The following is a 27297-nucleotide window of genomic DNA, read 5'->3' as shown; positions in this document are numbered from 1 at the left end:
AAAAAAGCTAAATAAGCTCTGTGTTTCCAGTGTGAAAAACTGTTTAATGATGTAACTCCACAATTCAATACAACACAGTCTTTGAAAAGTGTTTCAAGTTCACATAACAAAGCTGTTTCTGCTTATCTCATGTTAATCTTGATTACCTATATATGCAAAAAGTCTTTAGTTTTATCATATTTATAAAAGACAGATCAGCTGTATCAATTCTTTCCGAATAAACCCGACACCCTCGAGGCGTGCCGAGTCATGAGCAAGCAACACACACAAAACATTATCCCACTATCTCTGGAAAACATAGGATAACTTATGATTCACAACATGTTCATGTCATTTTTATTTGCACTAACAGGCCGATTGCCAACAAAACAAAGAAATTTGATGCAGTTTTACTTACCGCCTGTGACTCATGACCGGTTGGGATCGCCCCATTTTAACGAAATCCAGCGTTAAACAAACACACACGCACAACTCCACTCCTACCCCAGATAAACAAACTATACCTATTGTTTTCATAATAATGGGTTTATAGGAAAGCTGAACAAGTTTAAATTTCCTTACAAATAACAGCACACTTCTTTGGGGACGTTGATTTCGTGTCAGCTCTTGGTTGGTGTGTGCGTGCGCTATTCCAGTTAAAGGGATAGTTCACCTCAAAAATGAAAATTCTGTCATCATTTACTCACTCTCATGTTGTTACAAACCTGTATAAATTTCTTTGTTCTGATAAACAAAGTTCGTGGACCCCAAAAAAAAATAGAATACTAGAAAAATAATACTATGTAAGTAAATGGGGGCCCACAAACAGTTTGGTTACAAACATTTCTCAAAATATCTTCCTTTGTATTCATCAGAACAAAGAAATTTATGCAGGTTTGTAACAACATGAGAGTGAGTAAATGATGACAGAATTTTTATTTTTGTATGAACTGTCCCTTTAAAGTGCCCATATAAGGACTTCCACTGTACTTTCTGCACTGAAATTGCCCATAAAAAATTATTAAAATAAAAGATTGTTACGTAAGAATCTATCTGAAACTTGCACAAACCCTGGTGGATTTCACAGACAGGGTCACAAATAAATTATTAAATTTTGGGTTGAAACATAACCCAAATATTTAACCCTTACACTTTGTCATCCTCATTAGTCGGAAAAATATACTGTATCATTGTCTGCAGGTGAATTTGTAAGACAGCGTTTCTCTCAAAGGGATCTGAACAGGAGGATTCTCCTCTACATTATAAACTCAGCTGTGGATGCTCTGACTGACAGTCTGGAGTTTTCGGTTTCTGATGCCGTGGGCAATACTGGACCCTCTCACAAGTACAGTCAATCCTGACAAAAAATATTACAAGGAATATTTCAACAAACTGAAAGCAAATAGTATGTTTAATATCATTTTTATCTGCAGACTGGAGTTCAGCTGGGCCAGCGTGGAGCTGACCAGAAGAGATTATGTTGTATGTGAGAGCCAAGGATCAGTTTCACTAAACATTCAGAGGAGAGGAAATGTGCAAGATTCATCTTTTGTGACTGTACAGGTATAGCGTACACATTTAATCGCGTATTTCCATTAAATCATGCATTAGGTTATTTTATTGTATAAAAGCGCTTTTGAAAGGTTCTTCACAATCACAACAATATTATTGAAAGATAATTTTTGGTTTCTCACAGAACCTTTCAGTCACTGTTCTTATGGGCACCTGTTGTGTGGTTATTTTTATTTCTTGCTTTATAAATATCAGATGTTTTATCTCCCATAGGTTAAAGAACTAACAGCATCTGCTGAAAAAGATTTCAAAGCAAGATCCTCATCTCTAATTCAGTTCGACCCAGGTACAACCCACCCACGTTTATATAACAAATCACTTTTTAAACAAATGACAAAATAAATGGGCATGCATGCATCAAACACATAATAAAGACTCATATGGTCTCTTTATCCAGGCATGAGCAGTCAAGTATGGAGAATGGAAATTGTTCAGGACTCTTTGGAAGAGGCTGATGAGAAATTTGAGATTAATTTGGCATTCCCAGTGGGTGCGGTACTGAGAGGCAACACAAAAGCCATCATCCTCATAAAGGATAGAAATGGTAAGACTATTAAACATGTCATTAAAGGAAAACACCACCGTTTTTCAATATTTTACTGTTCTTACCTCAACTTAGATGAATCAATACATCCCTATCTTTTTTTCAATATATGCACTTTTAATCTTTGTACATTGCGTCGTGAATGTGTTAGCATTTAGCCTAGCCCCATTCATTCCTTAGGATCCAAACAGGCATGAATTTAGATGCCACCAAACACTTCCATGTTTTCCCTAAAGTCACACGAGTAGTTACATGGCACAAAAAAAACTTTTGTTTGGAGCCATAGGAATGAATGGGGCTAGGCTAAATGCTAACACATTCAAGAACCACTGTACAAAGATTAAGTGCACACATTGAAAAAAGATAGGGATGTATTAATTCATCCAAGTTGAGGTTAAAACATAGTAAAATATAGAAAAACGGTGGCGTTATCCTTTAAAATAAAACAATGCTAGCAATAAAGAAACAGGTTATAAATTAGTTAAGTGTTTTAATGAATTATAATATTTGCCTGTTTTTGAAGGGCAATGCAGTGAAAACCATTTCACTGACCTTCAAGGTTCAGAGATGCAGACAGGCTCGCATCCTCAGCATGGCTCAATCCAGGTGGAGGTGTTGCCTTTTTCTCAGGGATACATTAGAGGCGATGGTGATGTAATAGCTGAGACGCCCTCTTCTACAATGAAAAGTTTACGAGTCGTTGGAAATGGTAAAGTGGTAAGTTTAAAAATCATTTCTAAGTAACACTCTTGTATCATGCAGTAAGGGATTTCCTACAGTAATAAATGATCAAATACTTTGATTCACAGGTTCAACCTTCAGAAATCATTCGTCAAGGATCTGAAACCATTTACAAAGTAAGATGAAGAAAAACACGATCAGAATTAAACATGTGCATCTTGTTAAAGCGGCTAGGATATGTCCAAGTATAATTTTGGTATTAGGTGTCAATTCAATTTTAAATATGTGATCCTCAAAACCAGTCATATCAGTCATTTTTTAAGATGTCAAATATATATTTGGTGTCCCCAGAGTACGTATGTAAAGTTTTATCTCAAAATACCATATAGATAATTTATTATAACATGTTAAAATTGCCACTTTGTAGGTGTGAGCAAAAATATCCTGTTTTGGGGTGTGTCCCTTTAAATGCAAATGAGCTGTTCTCTGCACTTAATAGCAGTGACGTGGTGCAGATTTAAGGGGTGGTATTATCCCCTTCTGACATCACAAGTGGAGCCAAATTTCAATTACTTATTTTTTCACATGTTTGCAGATAATGGTTTACCAAAACTAATTTACTGGCTTGATCTTTTACACATTTTCTATGTTGATACAACACCGGGGACCCAATTAAAGCACTTAAACATGGAAAAAGTCACATTTTCATGATGTGTTTTAAGGTTGCATAGGGTATATTTATAGCAGCGACCAACAATACATTGAATGGGCAGTGTTTGAAATATGTCAAAGATATTGGATGGTCCCTTGGCTTTTATTTTTCTAAAGCCCCTAACCCTAAAGTTTACGAAAATAACTAAAGATTCTTACCGTCAACATGGTGAAAAAAATCCACACGCAGAGACATTGACTCGTCTGTCAATTCCTCCAGAAAACAGCGTGAGGCGCACTTGAGAGTTTACATTTATTTCAGACAGAAATCTTTTGAATTAGTTTATTGCGAAAATGGGAAAAATAATGTGTATAGTACCCCTTTATGGCAGCATAGCACAAACATTTTTAATTCATGTAGTATTTAAACAAAAAAATAAAAATAAAAAAACAGGGACCCCCCTAATTTATATTCTTCTGCTTTACAGGGGTCCCTGTTTTTTTTTTTTATTAAAATACTACATGAATTTAAAATTATTGTGCTAAGCTTCCACAAAGCGATACTGTACATTATTTCTCCCAATTTTGCAATGTTTATAGGTCTGGGACCACACCAGCCCCCTATCATTAGGATATTAAGTAAAGATCAAAGATATTTTGTACATTTCCTACTGTAAACATACATCATAAAAAATATTTATCATAAGTAATGCTAAGGACTTTATTTGAACAACTTTAAAAGGCGTTTTTTCTCAATATTTAGATTTTTTTTGCACCCTCAAATTCAAGAATTTCTAATTCAAGTATCTCTGCCAAATATTGTCCTACCCTAAAAACAAGCTTTTTTTCCAGCTTTCAGATGATATATAAATTTTTTTTTTTTTTAAATGAACCCTTATGACTGGTTTTGTGAATCAGTATCACATATCACATGTATTTATTTTGTTTAACCTTTAAAAGTATGTACTTTTTAGTATATGCTTTGCCATACTTACAGTATCACGGTATCACATCGATGGCAGTTGATGAAGACAACACAGCCGCTGTAAAGGGCAGAAAAGCACAGGTGCAGGTTGTCAGTAGAGGGCAGCAGCGTTCTGCCCCGGGCAGAGAGGCAAAACTACAGTCGGCCAACACACGCCCAACTCAGGTGAGGGCCTTGTCATTGTGTTCATTATGTCACATTATCAAATATCTATATAAAGCAAGAAAATCTGCATATTTGTATCCACAGAGGATCTCACCTAAAGCGTCTAATCCCTGTAGACCAGAACTCACTGGCTTTCTCCGTTATGATGAGAGCTCAGGACAACTTTTACGCTGTAGTGGTGACACCTGGAGGCCTTGGGCACCTACTAATGAGGTCTTAACCATAAGATTATACAGTTTAGAATAACTAATGACCATGTAAATAGCAGTGTCTTCTTATTTTATCATTACTTTTTGAGGACTTTCTCCTTTATGAGATTATTTGAATATTTTTCTCTCTTCTCTGCATGTATCCAGACGGTGAAAGCACAGAAATGTCCTTCAGGATGGACGTACCATAGCAACCACTGTTACTTATGGAGTACAGACCGCAAAGCCACATGGAGCGCCGCAGCTCGCGCGTGCAAGGAAAAGTAAGCATTTTATAGTACAAAAAGTTTTTTAAATTCACTTTGAGTCCACATGAAATCAAATTTACAGTTTTTTAAGCTTTGTTCTGAAACATGATGGCGCATGTTGATAAACGGTGTATGTAGGCCTAGTAATAAAATACAAAAAAAAAAATAATTTGTAAGGCATAGTTAAAAATATTATATTGCATTACACAATGCACTTTTAAAAGAGCTTTAAAATTCTGTCGATTTATTCGTGACCACAGTTTCAGTGATGGCCTGTGGTTATGACTTGTTGTGACTAACCTGAAACCACATATACACCATGTCTGACTTTTAACCAAATGCTTATTTTCCCAAGATTCAATGGAAACCTGGTCAGTATTTTGTCAAAAACGGATATGGACTGGCTATGGGACTTCGGCGAAAGAAAACCATTTTGGATTGGTAATTTGTTTTTATTCAATCAGATGTGACCCTAAAATATTTATTATCCTATTACATTGTTTCTATCTTATTTATCCACAGGTCTAAATGACCGTGAAAGTAAAGGCAGGTGGGAGTGGGTTGATGGGGAGCCTGTTACATACACCAATTGGAGGCAGAACCCTCCAAAAAAGAAAAAGGGAACAAGGAGGTGTGTCCTGGTCTGGAGGAAAACAAAATGGCAAATTAGAGACTGCAAGAAAGGAAAAGGACATCGCTACATCTGTTACGTTAAAACATGAGTTCATTAAATGCCAAATCACATGAACACAACACTATTTTGACTACTTAGTGCACATATGACTTGTGTACACGTAATAACATTGACCAGGTGTCAAACAAACTGCTGTAAACGCATCTTTATACTTTGACTAACTCAGAGGACTGCCATGTAAATATATTTTACTGATAAATATGTTATCTTTACATATTTATTTTACTGTTCGTGTTTTTATGCTGTAAGATCATCAATGTTCACCCAAAAAAAAAATCACACAATGTACAAGAATTTTTTTTAGTACCTACCTGTATGATATGTTTATATGTATCATTTTAGTTTGGATAATCTTGTTATAATACATGCAATAACTTCCAGTAAATGCCGTCTATGCAAGGAGCTCAACTTCAAAATAAAAGTCTCTTAAAACTGATTTCATTAGACAATAGTTGGGGAAAACCAATTAACAAGGTTTCTTATCCTAAAATGACCAATAGTGTTCCCATAAAATTAGATATTAGATTAGATCAATTTAATTAAAGAATAAAAGTTTGGGACTAGAATCTCAGATGTACTGATGGTGTTCAGTTTATGTTTTTCTGCCATGAATTAACCTTAAAAATAAAAAAATCTGATTTAGTAAATATCCTTTATTTTTAAGTAAATCTATTTCAGGTTTCAGGATAGAGTCAACTGACAAACTAACTTTGAATTTCCTGAATATAAATAATATTTAATTTAGTCCATCGAATGTATTTAATATCTCACTTGTGTTATGTGTTATAAAAAAAAAAACACAAAGTCATTTAGAGACGATTTTGTATTGCATTTTAAACGCATACATTTTTGTGCTTGAATATGTGTGTCAATTTAATCCCAGAAACTATGATCTAATATTTATTTACTGTGCCATGTAGAATAATAAATTCAGAAAACATATTCAAGTTAAATAGGTAACAGCATATAGAAAACTATAATCACTTGAGAACTAAGATAAAAAAACAACTGTATGCTACGCTTAAATTAATCAGTTTATTAAAATGTATTAATCAATCGAAATGAACAACATTATGCAAAAGATTTTAAAAAGTTAACATTTTACAGATAAAAAACCTTTATCCCATCTTTACATACAAAAAATAAGGCACTATTTAGTGGTGTCTAGCAATATACAAAAAGTCATTATACAAAGAAAACAAACATGTCAAATGTACAACTGGTTTTGTTCCAAAAATGTAAAGAAAAACCAAACATACTTTCGTTTGCACGAATAATTTCATATTCCACCATTTACATACAACTTCATTTTCCAGTGTCCTTTACAAAAAACCTGTGCACATTGGTCAAAATACACTGAGATCAGTAACAAGAGGCAAATATTTGAAGTGGTCAGGGACTAAATAAAAACCTCTCACATCTAAACCAACAAACAAAGGCCATCACATAAATTAAGCCAGGCTTGATTTCTCTTCCCCAAGGCAGGTCTTACTAAACATGGGTACAGTTTCACCTGTAGCAGCTTTCACCTTTTGAAAATACAATTGAACATTTTAGCAGCTCTGCTCCCCACTCAACATGTAAATGTTAAACTATTCAAGAGTAAACTTTACAATAAGGTCGTATTTGCTAACATTAGTAAATGCATAGCTAACATGAACTAAAAATGAGCAATGTAGTTTATCAGCATTTATTAATCTTAGTTAATGTTACGCTAATTAAATTCTTTAATAAGTAATAAGCATTGTGCATTAACAAATTTGAACATTTACAACTTTTGATTTTACTAATGTATTACTAAATGCTAAAAAATAACAAACTAAGATTAATAAATGCTCATTGTTAGTTCATGTTAGCTAATACATTAATGTTAACAAATACGACCGTACTGTAAAGTGTTCCCATTCAGAAGTAAACCAGGAGCAGTCAGCATTCCTCTAAAAGAAAACAAACTACTGTAAAGTAAAATAGATTTTTACATTTCTATCAGGCTATTTATTATTTCATGTGTGTTAGTTTGTTAGTCTTTAGACTCATCTTGCATCTGGAGTGTTTCAGAAAAAAAAGTTACTTTTGGCATAAAAATGTGCAAACATGATCTACACCGTCACATATACTCTTTCTTTGAGGGCATGATTCCAAAATGTAGAAACCCATCTGCCAGGGAAGGCAATTTAAAGTCCACTGGGCTATATGTCTTAGGCAGAATGATGTTGATATGCTATCGTTACAGATGAGATTTGTCATCATAGGAAGCCGTGTTCATCCAAGCCCTTTACCGAAATTGGGTTCCACCTTGCAGCGGGTTTACTGGGAACATGAACTGAAACAAAACATATGTTCATAAGATTATATAATATATATTTCATGTTGAAAAACAATATACATGAATATAATTATTATAATTATTATACATGAAGATATTTTTAAAATCTGGAATTCGAGGGTGCAAAAATCTAAATATTGAGAAAATCACCTGTAAAGTTGTCCAAATTAAGTCCTTAGCAACACATATTACTTATAGTGCTGGGAAAAGATTAAATCGCGATTAATCGCATTTAAAATAAAAGTGATTTTTTTTTTTTAGCAAAATGTGTGTTTGTACTGAGTGTAATTATTTTGTATATTCAACCACACACACACATACATATAGTCATTTCAGATTTTTTTATTTATATATAATATAGAATATATAAAAATATAAATAAATATATATACACATGTAAATGTTTCTTAAATACATACATGAATGTGTGTGTATTTATATATACATAATAATTACACACAGCACACACTCATATATTATGCAAAAAATGACTTTTATTTTGTATGCGATTAATCTTTTCCCAGACATCCTTATGCTTAATATATTTTTTTATATATATTTACTAGGGCTGTCAAAACTTTAATTGCGATTAATCGCATACAAAATAAAAGTTTGTTTTTACATAATATGTGTGTGCACTGTGTGTAATTATTTTGTATATATAAATACTAGGGATGAGCATTCGATTAAATTTTTTTAGTCGATCGTCGGGAGAATTAACGATCGACTATCGATTAATCATTAATATTTTTATCATAAAAAATAATTATTTAACTTTTATAATTCAAAAATGTTGAATAAAAAAATACAGCGCGTTTTCCTCCATGAGACCTTTATTACAAGATCTACTTGTGGCAAACAGTTAAACTACATTTAGTTAGACAAACGGAAGATATATGCGCTTAAATATGCGGTGCTCTAAAGCAGCGGAACCTGCAGCTGCGAGCCGCATTCTTAACTTAATTTGACTTAATTTGTTCCAAAAAATCATGACCTCTTCATGATTATTTTTTTGAAATCAAAACGGAAGGTCAAACTGCTTCAAGACACATGCTACGCTAGGCAACGCAACCTGCATTAGATAAAAAAAAGTATTCGATTAATCAATAACAAATTAACGTCATCGACTAAATTCTTAACGATCAATTATCGATCGTCGATTAATCATGCCCATCCCTAATAAATACACACACATGCATGTATGTATTTAAGAAACATTTACATGTATATATTTATTTAGATATTTTATATTATAGATAATTATAAAATATATACATAATAACATTTCTCTATGTATGTGTGTACATAAAAATGACAAATATATTACGCAAACAAAAACTTTTATTTTGTATGCAATTAATCACGATTAATCTTTTCCCAGACATCCTTATGCTAAATATATTTTGTAATATATTTACTAGGGCTGTCAAAACTTTTACTGCGATTAATCGCATACAAAATAAAAGTTTGTTTTTGCATAATATGTCTGTGCACTGTGTGTAATTATTTTGTATATATAAATACACACACATGCATGTATGTATTTAAGAAACATTTACATGGATATATTTATTTAGATATTTAATATTATAGATAATTAAAAAATATATACATAATAACATTTCTCTATGCATGTGTGTACATAAAAATGACAAATATATTACGCAAACAAAAACTTTTATTTTGTATGCAATTAATCACGATTAATCTTTTCCCAGAGATCCTTATGCTAAATATATTTTTTAATATATTTACTAGGGCTGTCAAAACTTTAATTGCGATTAATCGCATACAAAATAAAAGTTTGTTTTTGCATAATATGTCTGTGCACTGTGTGTAATTATTTTGTATATATATAAATAGACACACATGCATGTATTTAAGAAACATTTACATGTTTATATTTATTTAGATATTTTATATTATAGATAATTAAAAAATATATACATAATAAAAATTTTCTATGCATGTGTGTACATAAAAATGACAAATATATTACGCAAACAAAAACTTTTATTTTGTATGCAATTTATCGTGATTAAGCGATATTTATTTATAAACTTTATTTTATATCTTAATATTTTTGGCATGAAACAATTTTATTTTTACCCATATAATGTTTTGTTGGTTATTGCTATAAATATATTGCTGCTACTTATGACCACATATAATATTGCATATAATGTAACATGCACACTAGTAAAGATGGGACTGCAATTTAAAAATATTATAATATAAAAATGACTATTCGTCTCTATGTAGCACTATATTTAAGTGAAACTTGTATGAAACTTTTAAAATATAAAAAAAATGTGGCCCTGTTTGTGAAATCAAACTTTGCTCCTAATCTCATCATTAGATTGAGACTTTGGACTTGATTTCACATTGATTTCAATCTATGACATGATCTTACTCAGTCAATATTAAATAAATCAAGGTTATATTTTCACCGAATGTTCTTTTCATTATGTAGAAAACAGTAAATCACACAAAAAAGACTTAAGCCGAGTCACATTTATATTGGTTTAACCACAATACAGCTAACCCCTAAACACATGAGTGCAGATGTCTTATGTATTTGGTACTGATGTTACCTGGTACCGATATCGCTCTGGATTGTTGTGTTGCTTGTGTTAAAGGAGGAATTGGTGAAATCCTTTCCCCATAATCGCTTTCCCCAGATGAGGTGTGATCTCTAGAGTCTGCCGCCATATAAAGAGCAGGTCTTTTTTTATGGTACTTAGCACGGTATGTGTCCGTCATGCAGTTATCCACAGAAAAATAAGTGGTGGGAATGACTGGAGAGCCTACTGGAGCTCTAGGAGTGGTGGTGAACTTCTCTTCACCCTCGCTAGCTGACAGATCATTCCTCTCCTGATCAGAGGAACCAGATTTGGAGCTCGTGTCTGATGAGATCATGTTTGATTCAGAGGTTTCCAACCACTTCTGTAGGCTTGTGTGGGATAGAGCGGAACCGTTCCGGTGAGGATGTTGAGGGCTGGGCGGAGAGGGATCCTGTGAGAGGCGCCGTCGGTTTTCTGAATTTGGAATGTGGGGTTTAGGAGGTAACGGTGGACCGGTAGTGTTGGGTGATTTTAGAGAAGGAATGTGAGGAGCTGTTTCGGAGCGCGAGGAGGAATCGTCCAGCTCGGAAAAGGGACCGGCAAGGTCATCTGAACTGTTCCACTCTGAACTGCTGGTTTTGGAAAAATAAGGTGATGTGGGGTTCCCATTGACTACATCTGCCCGCCCTGTTTTATCAGTCTTTTGTTTAACAGGGCTGTATTTAAATGCTTGTCTTCTGCAGGAGGAGATACAAGGTTGAAGAGTTATACAGAAGAATTTATTTGGCAAAGCCTATAAATACACTGTCAGGGAAATGGTCCCTAACTGATACTGGGGTGGTACAATTTTTAAAAACATACATGCAGCTTTGTACCTAAAGAGTTCATATTGGTACCTGAGAGGTGCATATTGTTACCAAATTGTGCTTATTAGTACCTCAAAATACCAAATGTTTACATATCTGAACCTAATTGGTACATATTAGGACCCCTTTAAAGGGTACTGTCCCAGTGACACTGTAAGGTACTACTCACAGTCTTCCATAAGTGCTTTTAACAACATGCATGCACAAAATATATTTTGGAGAAATAGTGCCCAATACTTGTGAAGAGACATTTTATGTAAATAACATTTATGCATAAAACTGCATGACATAAAGAATTACAGCGTGGCTTGAATGTTAATATGTAAATTAAAGAGAACAGAAGCACCCTTGTCAGACAAAACATTTCAAATAAGTATAAAATCTAAAAATATTGACACGTGAAAACAAATGGATCAAGTCTGTAAAAAGAGGTAAAGATGTGTGTAAATAAAAGGTTAGTTTTGCGAAAAAGTCAATCGCAGCATCAAATGTTTGAAGATGCCACTTGGCTTGGTTTGATATTTTTTGTTTTAAATCCCTTTTATGTAACCTTTCATTTTTCAACAGCTTACCTTGGAAAAAGAGGACTTGGGGAATGATCGAGAGCTCTCTTTTGATGGTCACCTAACAAAATAAAGATTTAAAATATATTATACATACATATGCTACAGAGTTATTAACAGGATAGTTCCCCCAAAAATAAAATTGTGTCATCATTATTTACCCTGTTCATCATGTTGTTGCATGAGTTTCTTTATACTGTCGAACACAAATGAAGATATTTTAATAAATGGTACCCATTGACTATAAATAGTATTTGTTTTCCTACTATGGAAGTCAGTGGGTACCGTGTGCCTCACCATCATTTATGAAAATATTTACAGAATAAAGAAATTCATACAGGTTTTGTACAACATTTTCATTTTTGGGTGAACTATCTCTTTAACACAAATCATTCATAATGTTAATATATGAAGAGTTTGGTTCAAAAATGCAATAAACGGCATTTAAAAAAAAATCAATATTGTATCTGGTAAGTATTCAAAAGTAAATTCTTAATTTTACGCAAAATCCGATATCTGTCGTGCTATTTTGTAATCTTTTCTCCCTTTTTTTCTAAACCACTATAAACGGCAGTCCTCATTCACCGCAGAATGCAATAAATCCACTTAACCAATCACAGCCCACCATTCCACGCATTGTAAATAACAATGGCAGCGCGTTGAATACACACAGAATCCTAGTTTTCCTCATCTACTTTGTACTTTGTGATTAACAAACAAACAAAAACAAAATAATACTTTTGATGACATTGATAAACATGTGGTGGCTTTCTGTGGCGGAAGAGAAACGCAAGCAATCAAAATCGAATAATTTAAGTGAGATGCACTCGTATGAAGGAAAAATGCCGGTTGCTTGTTCTCCTGACAGCATGAAGCTTCTGTCATGCTAACACATTGACCCCAGGGGATCTTATGAAAAACTTTCCATTATTTTACTAGAAGTCAACGCAAATCGAGCAGGACCAAAATATTTTACAGCTGATCGCTGTCAATAAAGTTCAGTGACGACGTCCCAAGGATGACAGCAGCAATGACAGTGTTTTTAATATGACAAAGTAAGTGTTTTGATTAATGCCATTAATGTTTATTTATTTAATTAATCAGTGTATACCAATAGTCAACTAAATGAATATAACATGGCAAAGATGAATGCACATTTATATATTGATTCAATAGATTTATAGCATTTTGAAAAAAGAAACAATCAGTTTATATTATAAATCTTCAAATCATAGATTTTAATTTGTAATGTTATTATTATGTCCTGAAGATGCTATGTGAAAGATTGTAACAGAAAATAGGGCTTTTCATCTTGCCACTTTCTTGGTATAGAAAACACATTTTTACCCAAATTAATCAAAATGGATTTATTGTGTTTTGGAACCAAACTCTTCATATATTCTTGCACTAAAGAACCAATGTTATAAAGATGAAAAGCAACCCATGTCCACACAGAGCGAGGCTGAATACTGACAGATGTGTTGCGGGTGGTGAGTCCAGCCTGTAAATTCACAGTCCAGACATGTTATATAACGGGGTTAAAGCTGGGGTATTGTGAAGAAAGTCTGTCTAAACCAGACAAACACAAGCAGAGCCATCCGGTTCAAACCAGTCTCCTCATCAACTGCCAATAGCTAATTAACAATGAGCTTTAGGGGTAAATGCCATCACGGGCCAAGTGGGCAGAGAGTTAAGGAATGTGGTGTTTTAAAGGAGAAAAGCTTTCATAATCAATGTGTTGCTATAGCGTTTATCAGGTGGATTTTGGAAATATGATGACACAAGCCAAATACAAAGATATGCTCACATGTACTGGAAAAACAAGAGTCGGATTTATCAAGCATGCTACCACCAATGCTCATTTTCTTTCAAAGTTTTTTAGTAAATGTTTTCCAGCAAGATGTACAACTTCAGAGGAAAATTAAAATGGAGCCTAACGGAGCAAAACTCGCTAATGTGATATTAATGTGTTTCTAAGAGAAGTCAAAAAGAGCCGTACTCCAAATGTGTTATATTCTGGTATCCCGAACCTTCAATACAAGACTATTGTATCTTAAAATTTTTTAAACACAAGGCAAACATTTTAAAGTCTAGATAAATTCTGAAACTGACACATACTACAGGCTTAATTAAATGTTTCAATGCTTCACCCTAAATATAAGCAATAGTAACGCCCTAGCAAACATAATAACAAAATCTAAATAAGATATTGAATATCTGCAAACACTAGAGGGCACTAAACCACTTTCTTTCTGTGTCGAGATGAGTCTCTGTGAATGCACACACTGTAAAAAGTTAAAACAACTTGGTTTTGCAAGTCAATTCAACCTACTATTTAAAGTTTTCACCTTATAAAACAAGTCTAAATTTGTTTAACTTATTTTTATTAAGTAACACAATATATGTTGATTTGACAAAAATGCTGTTTTTTACAGTGTACTAACTCTGTAGTACACACATTACAGGTCATATATTTCCCTATAAAAACTACAAACTGACTACAAAAAATTTAAAGTATATACTGTAAAACATTCCTTGTTGCAATTAAACTTTTAAGATTAATCAACTTGAATTTACAATTAATTTTAACTTTCTTGACTAGTGAGGAGTGGCTTTTAAATATGAAAAAAATTAATATAACTTAAGCTTACATTTAATTATTATTATAATTTAAAGCTAGTCACTACACTGAAAAAAAATGTTCATAATGAAATTAAAACAACTTGGTTTCGCAAGTCAGTTCAACCAGCTATTTTAAGTTTCTGCTTGTGAAAAGTTGAAATAACTTATAAAATCAAGCTGAAATTGTTTAACATAAATATAATAGCAAAATAATAAAGTAACATAAAAATAAGTTGATTTGACAAAAATGCTGCATATTTTTAAATTATGGGTCAAGAAAGTTGAAATGAATTGTAAATTAAAGTTGATTAATCTTTCAAATTTAAGTGCAAGAGATTTTTTATAGTGTACTTAAAACAAAACACTATGACTCCTTAAGTAGCTATACACACTTTGATGTTTAAAGACTAAATAGGAGAATTCTTCATCTTTGAAACAGTGGTTGGTCCTGATCTCCAGACCCCTGTCATTCAGCCAGCTGTGTGTGTGCGATGCATAAACACATTTCTTTCCCTTGCTTCTGATTTTTTCCCAGCGCATTAACACTAAATCCCTTGGGCCAGCATGCAATTATGAGAGGATTGGACTTTAGACCCCATTTTCCTTTTTTTTTTTGGCTTGTCATGTTAAAGCTGCTAAGCTCCATGTAAAGAATCTCTTTTAATGGCTATGACTTGCAATCTTGTCAAGCTGATAAACAAGTATCAGTAACACTTTACAATTAAGTTTCATTTGTTAACATAACACATATTAACAATGAACAAAATAGCATTTAGGGAAACTGAACCAATGACTATAGGTGTTGCCTGCGGAGCTACAACAAAGCTGTAGTTATTTTAAAACAGATGGTGTGGTGTTCAGCCAATTAAATACAAGTGATTCAAACACAGGTGTTAGTAAATATTGGCACATAATTATTATGGGCGGCAAAAGTGGACAATTATCATATTAACAGCTGATGTCATAAGATTGCACTTTTATATAATCTTTGCGCTGCATGCACACCGCTAGTGAATAGCAATGGCAGAGCATTGCAATCTTGTTAATTTCTTATTTTTTGCTAATTTCAATGGAAGCTTAGAGACTTTCGGCCAGTGACGTTGGTGGCTATGTGACAAATTTGCGCAAAATTCAACTTAATGCAAATTGCTTTAAGGAGCAACTTCAAAGTAGAGTTCATGTCATCCATCCATGATCAATTACTGAGAGGACAGTAACTCATTTGTTACTAGGATAACCAGAATTAGGAACGCCTCCTAACAACCTCATCGAAACAGACACACAGTGACAAAGTCGCTTGCGAGGTGCTCTCAGATTTACACAAGGTTTGGTTAAGCATTGTACATATTAATCACCTCTTATTCATTGAATAACTAATAAATGATCCATAAAGCCAGTGTTACACGTGAGGAAATGAGCACACAGATGGGCATCATAGGTGCAGACATGAGTATCCTCAGAAGTTCAGTGAAATCTCTGCTGGGCAGCAGATCAGATTAAAGGAGTGGTGTCAAACTCTACCCACAATTCACCAGTCAGCATGAGATCTCTGCCAACTCAACAGCTGAAAGACACACACCTGTTCTCTAGGTTTGATTGGTCTTGAAGTAAATCAGGATTATAAAAAAGTTCAGCTGCAAAATTCTGATGCCCCAACTGAAACACATCGACGGTAAAATATAGCAAATATCGTAAAATAACTGTATTTTAAAACTAAATGAGAATATGATACCATAAGCAATTACTTGCCAAGTGATGCTTCCAAGTATTAATATAAATATATGCATCGTAATAGACAAGACTGAACTGGATCTCTCAAGCTGTCAAAAATATTTACTGATGTCTAAGAATAAATATTTTCCACTGCGCAACATGATACAATTTAAATGGAACATACAGAATGTCTTTTCATAGTTTTAATGCAGCATAGAGAAAAGAGCAAAGCTATAAACTCATATAGCAAATTTAGTTTTGAATAATTAACCCAAAATAAATATAAATAATATGCTCTCTATACAACCTTGGCCCCTTTTAAGTTTAGAAGTAATAGAAAATAATAAGTACAGTGTCCACCTTGTCTGTTTCATATCTACCTTGTACAGACAAGTGTAATAGTTTTTACCTGGTTGCTTTTCAATGTCCAAATGTTTAGTATTATGACTTACTACCCAAACTGCAATATCATTACTCCAACAGGTAATACTGTCACTCCAACAAAAGTACAATACTCTCATGCCAACCTACGCGCAATACCACCACGCCAATCAGCGCACAATACCGCCAAGCCAACCAGCGCGCAATACCGCCACACCAATCAACGTACAATACCGCAACGTCAACCAACGCGCAATAACGACACTCCAACCACACTGTTACCCAAATATGCAATATTATTGCTCTAATGTACAATATTATTACCCCAACGTGCAATATCATTACCACAGTGTGCAATATTAATACTCTACCGTGCAATATTAACAACCCAACGTGCAATATCATTACCACAGCAGGCAATATTATTACTCCAACTGGCAATATTATTACTCCAACATGCAATATTATTACCACAGCGAGCAATATTATTACCTGCGTGCGGTATTATTACTCCAACGTGCAATGGTATTAATCCGACGTGCAATATCATTACCACAGCGGGCAATATTATTACTCCAATGTGCAATATCATTACCACAGCAGGCAGTATTATTACTCCAACGTGTAATATTATTACCACAGCGTGCAATATTATTACTCTAACGTGCAATATTATTAATCCGGCGTGCAATATCATTACCACAGCAGGCAGTATTATTACTCCAACGTGCAATATTATTACCACAGCGTGCAATATTATTACTCTAACGTGCAATATTATTAATCCGGCGTGCAATATTATTACCACAGCGGGCAATATTATTACCGCAGCGTGCGGTATTATTACTCCAGCGTGCAATGTTATTAATCTGACGTGCAATATCATTACCACAGCAGGCAGTATTATTACTCCAACGTGCAATATTATTACCACAGCGTGCAATATTATTACTCCAACGTGCAATATCATTAATCCGACGTGCAATATCATTACCACAGCAGGCAGTATTATTACTCCAACGTGCAATATTATTACCACAGCGTGCAATATTATTACTCCAACGTGCAATATCATTAATCCGACGTGCAATATCATTACCACAGCAGGCAATATTATTACTTCAATGTGCAATATCATTACCACCACGGGCAATATTATTACTCAAATGTGCAATATTATTACTTCAACATGCAATATAATTATTTATAACAGGGGCAATACTATTACCCCAGCGATAAATATTAATACTCCAATGTGCAATATTAATACTCCAGCCAATGTGCAATACTGTCACTCAAATATGCAATATTATTACTCTAATGTACAATACTATTACCACAGCATGCATTATCATTACCCTGACATGCAATATTGTTACTCAGGGTACCCCCAGGATTGCCAAACCTAAATTCAAGGCTTTTTAAGACCTTTTTAATACCACTTCAAATGAAATTTAATACCTACATCGCACCCATTCGGGTAGAATAAATCATTTTAAATAACGTAATATAACTCAAATAATTACTATTTACAAGTGTTTGACAACATGCCTCTGAAAGGCTGAGTCCAAGGCCCAAACGGCCTATTATCTTTACCCATCAATCAAAACCAACAATCAAATAGATTTAATAGATTTAAATGTACATTTATTGTAAATTTGAAAATCCCTAAATCAGGGATGGGCAACTGGAGGGCCAGGGGCCACATGCGGCCCGCCTCTTTATCTTGTGCAGCCTGCCACGTTTTAATATGACCATTATGTCGGATAAGGTAATTTATGTTAAAACAATAGCCTTGTTTGATCCATGAAATAGGCCGCAAACCAAACAATAACACCAATTTTAAGGTATTAATTTTTGTGCTGTTTAGGATAGTTAAGATAATAACAACAACATCTAATAACACTCATCAGTAATTCTCTGAACCAGAATAATACTGACAAACAAAATTAACCATATTATGGCAAATGAAACAAAACCCCTCAAACACAACAACAAATTAAAATGTAATGCTATTTTGACCCTAAAAAGACAAGAGATCTGTTCACTGCACCAAACAAAAAACTGGACACAAGCTCATTTCTGTCAATCTTTTCTGTTAATCTTTATACAGGACCATACTAAAGTTTTCTAATGCTAACTTAGTGTGACATTGTAAATATGTAGCCTATAGTATGTATTGCAAGTTGATATTATCTAATTAAACATTAAACAAAATATATAAAAGCTTTCAAATTTGCGTTATTGTTGCAGCTTATTATTGCATGGATCACACAAGACTTATTGTTTAACATATAAATGACCTTCTCCGACATAATGATCATATTAAAACATGTCTTTTCTACCTAGATTTACTAGAGACGGATTGTGGAACAGAAGATTGTGTGTGTCACTGATTCAATCAAACAACCGATCACAGGTGCGAGGATTCCCGTCATTGTCCGCCCCCACAGTCCCAAAGTCAACTTGATCGAGCAAGTGCGTGTTGTGCAGCTGCGAGCGCATAGAGAAAGTCGAACGAGCGCTCATCCCAGCCTTTACTTTATCATCCCAGCCTTTTTACTTAACTTTTTACTTTGCTCGCTTGACTGCATTTGTGCGCTTTGAACAGAGGTGCGCTCTCGGGAGGATGTTTTTCAGCGCGCGAATAGTGTTCTGTGAACACGCAAGAATGCTTTCCCGCGCGTGGATAGTGTTCTGCGCGCTCGCTAAGATGCTTTTCCAAACATGGATAGTGTTCTGCGCTCGTACCTGTCGCTCGCGCGTGGTTTTTGTGCACGCGAGTTTTGTGTCTGAATTAACAGCATACAAATCTATTGATCATTTGCAAAATCAAGACCTTCGTGAAAAATTCAAGACTTTGAGGTGAAATTCAATACCTTTTAAGGCCTTAATATGGGAAAATGAAATTCAATACTTTTTCAAAACTTTTAAGACTCAGCGGGTACCGTGGTTACTCCAACCAATGTGCAACTGTCACTCCAATGTGCAATATTATTACTCCAATAATCTAATGTGTAATATTATTATGCAATATTAAAATTACTCTGCTGCATCTACTTGTATAGTTAAACCGACTGCTTAGTCAATCATGGACTCATAACTTATATAAATAAAAATGTATTTTTATATTGGTATAGTGTATCGTCTCATGTTTGTTCTATTATATGTTGTTTTTCAACACCAGTCAGGTGCGGTTCTTCTAATTTCATTTTTACAGGCAGCAAGTTGTAATGCCCAATATCATTCATGTTATCAAGACAAATCTCACTTTGTAAAACAGGTGGAAATGTGTTTAGACAGACACTGATTGTAAAACATTCTTGGCCTTTACGGCATCTACAGTGAACCCCAAATGCTATGAGGACAAAGTAAATAAAAATGTCAGGTCTCTGCATAACCAAGGAAACCAAACAACACGCAGCAGTCTGTTTAGCAGGCTGAACATTCGGCGGCTCTCGCTGACTTGACCTTTTCAAACATCTTATGGGACAAAAAGCACACCTGGCACACCGAAAACTGGGAGCACAAAGCACACCAAACAAAAGAACAAGAGAGTGTGGAGAAAATTAGACGGTTGGCATTGAAAAAAAAGATGATGCAAGAAACTGCAAAGAAAACATCTCTACCGTGCACTTTAGATAGGGGCAATGTTTAACTGTACTGTTTACTGAATGTCTGGGATGTTAACAAAATATTTAAAATACCTCTCCCTTAAAATAGACAGAGGTGCAGATAATAAAAATGTTGAAACCCTTTTAATTTTTTAAAAGATTGCAGTAAAAGATAAAGACCATCTAAAAATCCTAAACGTTAAATACACCCCCAAAATCAGAAACAGCCCTGGTCATTCCCTATTTTAAGTCAAAAGAGGACATCACAGTCCCACTAACCCCATATTGCCGTTCACCCCGCAGTAACAAAAAAAACCTCTTAAAATCGAGTCCAGGACACGTCCCTTTAAGCTGTCCTTTCTGCTTCACTTCTTTAGCCCGTAAAGTCCCCATAAACCACCTTTAACCGGGGGTAAACAATCCCCCATCACGACCATCACAACACTTGCACACAAACACCTCTAAGCGTTGACAACCATTGGTGCTTGCGCACGACCTCATCTGCACCCTTCGCTTCAGCAGTTTATCTGGCACACGAGAGCTGATAACCACCCATGATGGACTGGTGCGGGTACACATGGCATATTATTTAGGCACGTGTACAAATGCCACCTCTCCCTTACAGTATAGCTCAGTATTCTGTCTGGCTGGGCACAACAGAGTCTTTCAGTTTGACTCTGGCTCCGCAAAATAACTTAAAAAATTAAAAATTTTATTTAAAATTTAATTGACTCGGACTCAAATATTTTATACATAAAAACACTGCAGCCACATTTCTACAAAAGTGTAAATATAAATATTTTACTCTTCAATGGCTGTGGGTTCGCCAGGGAATAGATTTTAAAATTCTTCTTTTTGTATATAAACTACATAACTTAGGATCCTGACTATATTTCTAAACTTCAGGGTTCCCACACCTTAGTTAACTACAAATTCAAGGACCTTTCAAAGACTTTCCAGGTGCAAATTCAAGGACTAAATGTGGGGACACATTTTAAGTGAGAGCAAGGTTACATCGTGTTACCTTTTAAGATACATTGTTACAGTTCCCTTTTAAGGGAACTCGCACTGCGTCACTGCAGTGACACTTTGGGACGCCTCCAGGGGTAAATGCATCTGAATGTGTATATCAAATTCAACCAATGGTGAGGCTTAACAGCAAAGACAGGGTGATGCGGGAGCCAAGACGTCGATATCTGAAATATTGCCAAAGACGGCGTTAAGGAAGTATTAGGAAGTATGGCAAGAGAGACGCAGCGTCTCGTTCCCTTCTCAGGGGACAACAGTTACATACGTAACTCGAGACGTTTTTATGTGTCAAACACAACTAAGCAAAAAAGCATTTTGGTATGAATCAACATTCGCATACAGAAGATAAAAACATTTAAAGCGAACAGTTTAGCACGTGTGCTTAAAAAGTCTAGAATTTTTATGATGTCATCCTACACTACGCAGGGAATAATATGGATTTTTTTTCCAGAAATCTTCTTGCATAAAATAGCACTTTCAATGACCTGTATGTATATTTTCAAAAACTTCCCAGGACCTTGAATTTTTTCCCCAGATTCACACTTTCAAGAGTTTCAAAAACCTGTGGGAAAAAAGAAAACTTCTTTATCCATACACTCCATCCAGAAGCCTAAGATCTTGCGACCATGCTTTGCTGGTAGTCCCTCACTTTAGGCTCAAGTGTGTGTGTGTGGGGGGGGGGGGGGGGGGAGTGTGCATTTGCAGTGATTTCGTATTGATTTCTGCGGTATGGTTACTTTGAGTGTACGGTCGAGTGGGTGTTGTAAATCTGCTGTGCAAATAAAATGAACTTTAACTTTTTCCATCCTGCCAGATTTCTCATACGATTTTTTCATTATTCCCCAAGTATAATTTTAAAAAGGACATTTACCGTAAGAGATGGACGAAGGTGAGATCTCTCCCTTTAATTCTTCGTACCTTCGTTGGTAGTTCAAGTCCCTAAAAATACAATGCACAACGTTTTCACTGTGTTATATCAGAGGCTACTGCTTGATAAAAAAACTTTGATACAAAGAATGGTACCCTGTAAACACATTTACATTTATGCATTTGGCAGATGTTTTTTCAAAGCGACTTGCATTGCATTAAAGCGATAAATTTGATCAGTATGTGTGATATGTGTTATCTTTGTGTATCTCAATTGGTAAAACATTGCATTAGCAGCACACCGACACAGCTTTATTTATCTAGTGCAAATAGTAATCGCTCTTGTGACTGTATGAATTTTTTCTCTTAAATTATATTAATGAGGGATTTAGTCATGGTAAAGATTTACCGTCATCGAAAAAGCATATCAGACATTGGATGTTTGTCTAGAAATTAATGACATTTATAATGAGAGCAAGAAATCCCACTATTTAGCTTTCAAATCCACAATCACACTCTTCTGGACACCACAGAGAACCAAATGCAATTAAGCAGGGTTGTGTAAATTGGTTTACATCGTAACGAAATGGGTTTGGTATAAATTTAATAATGATCACATTTATGTCACCATTACGGTGACTTTATGTCCCCGTGTGTCTTGTTTAAATGCAAATGTTCTGATTGCTTTCTTTCTTACCTTAACAAGAGTACTTCTGGTATCGAGTGCATTTCTTTATTGCTCGGATTCTCCACCACGGGAGAGTCCAGGTTAGCCGAGCTGCTGCTGAGACGATCGCTGCTTTCGTATCCAGACTCTGTGCGTTGGATCTTCCAGTTATCGTTTCGTAAAGTAAGTGCATTGGCCGTTCCTTTCACCCTTTCCTGTTCCGGAGGTCCACGGCCTTCTGACTCCAGCGAACTCTTGCTGCCCATATCCTGCTTCTGCTCATCCTCATAGATGGTCATTAAACTCTTAGGTTTGCGCTCCTCGTACCGGGTCCGGCTCCACGACGACAACTCGCTTTCGTTATTCGAGGCCTGTCTGCGAGAGTTCTGGTAGTTTTGATAACCGTCGCTTTTAATAACGCTATCGACATTGAGGGCCTCTCGCATCGGTCTCCATGCCTTGTTGGCACGGCCACGGGAAACTTCGTAGGTGCGAGAATCCTGACTGCTGTCCGTGTCGTAGCCGTTGCCCAGATCTGTTCTCCGGGGTTGACTGCTGATGGGGGGATGCACCGGGACACGAGGCTGGGATTGGGACCGCGGCTGATAGTTGAGGTGGGTGCTGTCGACAGGCCCACGCTCGCCCTTTGTTGGCCCCCTGCCCTGACTGCAGTAAAGCCGAGACTCGAGATGCTTGAAACCGTTCTCTGGAGGGGACAATGAGCGGGAATGTGGCTTCTCAGGAGGTACATCTGGGAGAAAAACACAGATACATACTTTAAAAAAAATTATGCATGTAGCTACTAGTGTTGTAGTTCTCAAGACCGGTCTCGGTCTCAAGACCACTTCTTAAAAGTCTTGGTCTCGTCTTGAAATCGACCGCATTTTTACTCCGTCTCGAACAAAAGAGGACTCGAAATTTTATTTCAAGACCGGTCAAGACCACAGCTGATGCACACTGCAAAAAATTATTTTCAAGAAAAAAATTCTTAGTATTTTGTCTTGTTTTCAGTAAAAATATCAAAAAATTCTTAAATTAAGAATATAAGAAAATAAGCAAAAATAAGCAAAAATATCAAATGTAAGTGATTTTGTGAAAAAAAACACAAGCAAAAAAATCTGCCAATGAGGTAAGCAATTTTTTCTAGAATTTTTCTTGAATTTAGTATTTAAGAAAAAGGTTCAAGATTTTTTTTCTTACCCTATTGGCAGATTGTTTTGCTTGTTTTATTCACAAAATCACTTAAATTTGATATTTTTGCTCTAAAAACTAGACTTATTTTCTTGGGTAGTTTTGCTCATCAAGAAAAAGCATCTTAATTTAAGAATTTTTAAATATTTTTACTGAAAACAAGACAAAAATACTAAGAATTTTTTTTCTTGAAAATCATTTTTTGCTGTGCATATCACAAATGTATTTTTATCATTAATTTTATGCAGTTTATTCAGGTTATGATGTTGGCATTGTTTAAGCATTGTTTAAGTTTCTCCCAATGATAGTTTTTTAAATTTTATTACTAAAAACACCTCCATTGTGTTAAGTGGATGGCAAGCCATGGAAAGACAGTTCAGATTAAATGGTTAAATTTCATATCTTTAGTGTTTGTTCACTTTTATTTGCTTATAGACAAAGATAAATTCCCACATATCTGCAATGCCTTTGATTATTTGATCAACTTATCTGATGGCACACACACACACACACGCACGCACGCACGCACACAGACAACAAGTGCCTAATCATATGCATATTTCACATTTTATCATAAGTGTTTTAATGCAGTGACTTGCACTGGTCTTGACTTGGTCTCCGCCTGTCTTGGTCTTGACTTGGTCTAGACCCTTTAAAGTCTTGGTCTTGTCTCGGTCATGGCTTGGTCTCGGTTTAGGTGGTCTTGACTACAACACTACAAATTACTTTATTCATAACAATTCACAGTGCATTAAAACTTGACATTTTTATCAGTTCTTGCGTTCCCTGGGATACATACCCAAAATGCTACCAACTGAGCTATAGGAACACCATTATTTTGGGGCAGAATTTGGGGATGTATACTTCACGTCATGGCTTGGTTATTTTCAACCCACTGTTGGGTAAAAAAGGGACAAACCCATCCTTGGATTAAATTAACCGAGAAAATGTTTATATGTGACCCAACAATTGTATAAAACACCACAGCATTTTGGGTTAAAACAACCCAGCATAGGTTAAATTACAACCCAATAGTTTGGTCCCTTTTTGACCCAAAGATGGGTTGAAAATAACCTAGCATTTTATTGTGTATTCATACACAGTTTTTTAGACCAACAGGATTTACAGAATTTATTTTTATCATTAAAATAACCAAGCATCCAATCAACAAAAAGATACACAGTGATTTCCCAAAGTCAGATTTTTAAAATGCTACACTTGCTACTAGTCTACAGATAAGAATCATCCATCTTCACAAATGCGGTCTTGCACTAATAGCCTGGATGACCTTTCTTCTTGTTAAGGTGGACTAGCGACTCTCTTTGTGCAGGACAATGCTGATATTGGCACTGTTAATGAGCTGGCATAGAAACTCTGCAGCAGTGCAAATCTCAAATGCTGTGGTGCCACATTGCCAAGTTTACTACTGTATACCGTTACGCAGAACAAGCTTTAAAATAAAAGCATGATGATCTCATTAATGCGTCTTTGTCTTACGGCGCACAAAAAAAAAACACTGAAAATGCAAATTACCTCATGAATTCTCAGCCTGCACAGTTAACTCTGTACAAGGCGGCAGCAGTCTGGTCAAAGATATGCATGCTTTAATAGCCATTAGTAGGCCATTTACATGTACCAGCTCACCAAGGGTGAAGGAAAGTCAAGCAGCTTGGCTTGCAAAGCACGATTTTACTGCTTATGACCAATTTAATGAGATAGTAATGTTGGTCACATGACCCATGCATAATGTGATAAGCCTTTGGGATTGACCATGAAGAGGTGGCACTTTATACTGATTTTCTTAAAATGCGGTCAATGCATTTTAAATGAAAATAAGAAAAAATAAAAGTTTATGATTCCACATATCAAACTCTTTTTGTAAATAGCACCACAACATAAAAGACAATTTACATCTTAAAAAAAAAAATGACATTACAGCGCACTGGAAGAGCTAGCTGCCCAGCACAGATCAGTGGACTCACGTCAGAGGTAATCTGTATTTTTAACACTTCTCACTGACCCAAGGTTACGTAAGCACCAGCAAAGCACACTAAGGCAGTTTATTCCACTCCAAAGCTCTGCTAAAAGCTCGGAGTGTCACCGCCATAAATCTGCTCTTCTTTAAAGAAGTCCGCAAAGACTTTGAAAAGGGTATTATTTGCCACAAGAGTAAAGACACACTATATATGCAATGCATAGTTTTGAATATTTTGCATGGGTAAACAGTAAACAGAGACACAGCCATGTCACTAAAACTATAAAATTAATGTACATTTTAATAAAAAAATAAAAGAGGTAATAAAAAAGCATCGCTATTCTTCTAAAGATTTCAATGGCTTTCATTCAATTTTTGTTTTCCAGAATTTGATATCACCATTATGAAAATTCCCTAATACTTTCAGTTCTTTCTTGACAGCTGAAACCCTGCATCATACGTGATTTATTTTGCCCAAAATAGTTTTTATGCAAGTCTGTTTGAGTCTGTTTTCTTACCGCGGCGTCTTTGTGTGTCCGGTCTGGCCTGTGACCTGTCCGAATCCTTCTTTATAACGTTGGCGGGACGGCCATCTTTAGGCAACTCCCTCAAAATCTCTCTGAATCGACTCTTCGGATCAAAGTTCAGCTTCACTGGAAAACAAACAACAGGTTGCAACATTTTACACCACTTTTCACCAAGACTGTGGTTTGTATCGTTTTAAATATTGAGAAATTCTGCTACATTAGTTTCTTCTTGTATGAATGTCCCACAGAGATAATAAAACTTTATAGCTTGAATTCATTATCTAAAACCCATAAATGGCCATACATCACATACAGAGTGTTGTGGTTTCCTATATAGAAATTCTGAAATGTTAATGCGGCTATTAAAAAGGTGTCAAGTGTGCTTTATTGCTCCGCTGGAAAATCCATACGTAGCACCCTTAAAATAAAGCTTCAGAGTACACTTGAAGTAAAGAATCATTGGGATGGTGGGAGAAAGTGTGCCCTCTGCACTCCTTAAATACAACCCTGAGGCTTCTGGGAAGGACAGCCAAGCATAAAAACCTTAACTTCTATCAATGTGTATGTGTGTGTGTTTGTTCCTTCCACATTTTTGCTGTGCTGAAGGCGAAAAAGCAATGAAGTGTTACATGAGAGCGCAGTGGACGTAAAGAGAAAGAGACAG

General features: G+C 35.2%; 2 protein-coding genes across 3 annotated transcripts in view; one reads left to right on the top strand and one right to left on the bottom strand.

Moving 5' to 3' along the window:
- Positions 1-5773, top strand: part of frem1a (Fras1 related extracellular matrix 1a) — a 39649-nt gene extending 33876 nt beyond the window's left edge. The window contains exons 27-37 of the mRNA XM_065288900.1: positions 1180-1324; positions 1413-1542; positions 1765-1837; positions 1949-2095; positions 2619-2812; positions 2905-2952; positions 4425-4577; positions 4662-4790; positions 4934-5049; positions 5390-5475; positions 5557-5773. Of these exons, the coding sequence (XP_065144972.1) occupies positions 1180-1324; positions 1413-1542; positions 1765-1837; positions 1949-2095; positions 2619-2812; positions 2905-2952; positions 4425-4577; positions 4662-4790; positions 4934-5049; positions 5390-5475; positions 5557-5756 (1421 nt within the window). The 3' untranslated portion in view covers positions 5757-5773. The remainder of the gene's footprint in view (positions 1-1179; positions 1325-1412; positions 1543-1764; positions 1838-1948; positions 2096-2618; positions 2813-2904; positions 2953-4424; positions 4578-4661; positions 4791-4933; positions 5050-5389; positions 5476-5556) is intronic.
- Positions 5774-7038: 1265 nt separating this feature from the next.
- The window catches only part of usp53a (ubiquitin specific peptidase 53a), a 54909-nt gene continuing 34650 nt past the window's right edge, over positions 7039-27297 (bottom strand). For both annotated transcript variants that reach the window (XM_065288902.1, XM_065288901.1), the window contains exons 13-18: positions 26625-26759; positions 22971-23691; positions 22278-22345; positions 12057-12108; positions 10649-11355; positions 7039-8051 (exon numbers count right to left, since the gene is read on the bottom strand). In XM_065288902.1, the coding sequence (XP_065144974.1) occupies positions 7975-8051; positions 10649-11355; positions 12057-12108; positions 22278-22345; positions 22971-23691; positions 26625-26759 (1760 nt within the window). In that variant the 3' untranslated portion in view covers positions 7039-7974. The remainder of the gene's footprint in view (positions 8052-10648; positions 11356-12056; positions 12109-22277; positions 22346-22970; positions 23692-26624; positions 26760-27297) is intronic.

This window comes from Paramisgurnus dabryanus, chromosome 2 (assembly GCF_030506205.2).
Source record: "Paramisgurnus dabryanus chromosome 2, PD_genome_1.1, whole genome shotgun sequence".
Taxonomy (NCBI): domain Eukaryota; kingdom Metazoa; phylum Chordata; class Actinopteri; order Cypriniformes; family Cobitidae; genus Paramisgurnus; species Paramisgurnus dabryanus.
Note: the sequence above shows the minus strand (reverse complement) of the source record. Positions and strands in the feature narration are given on the sequence as shown.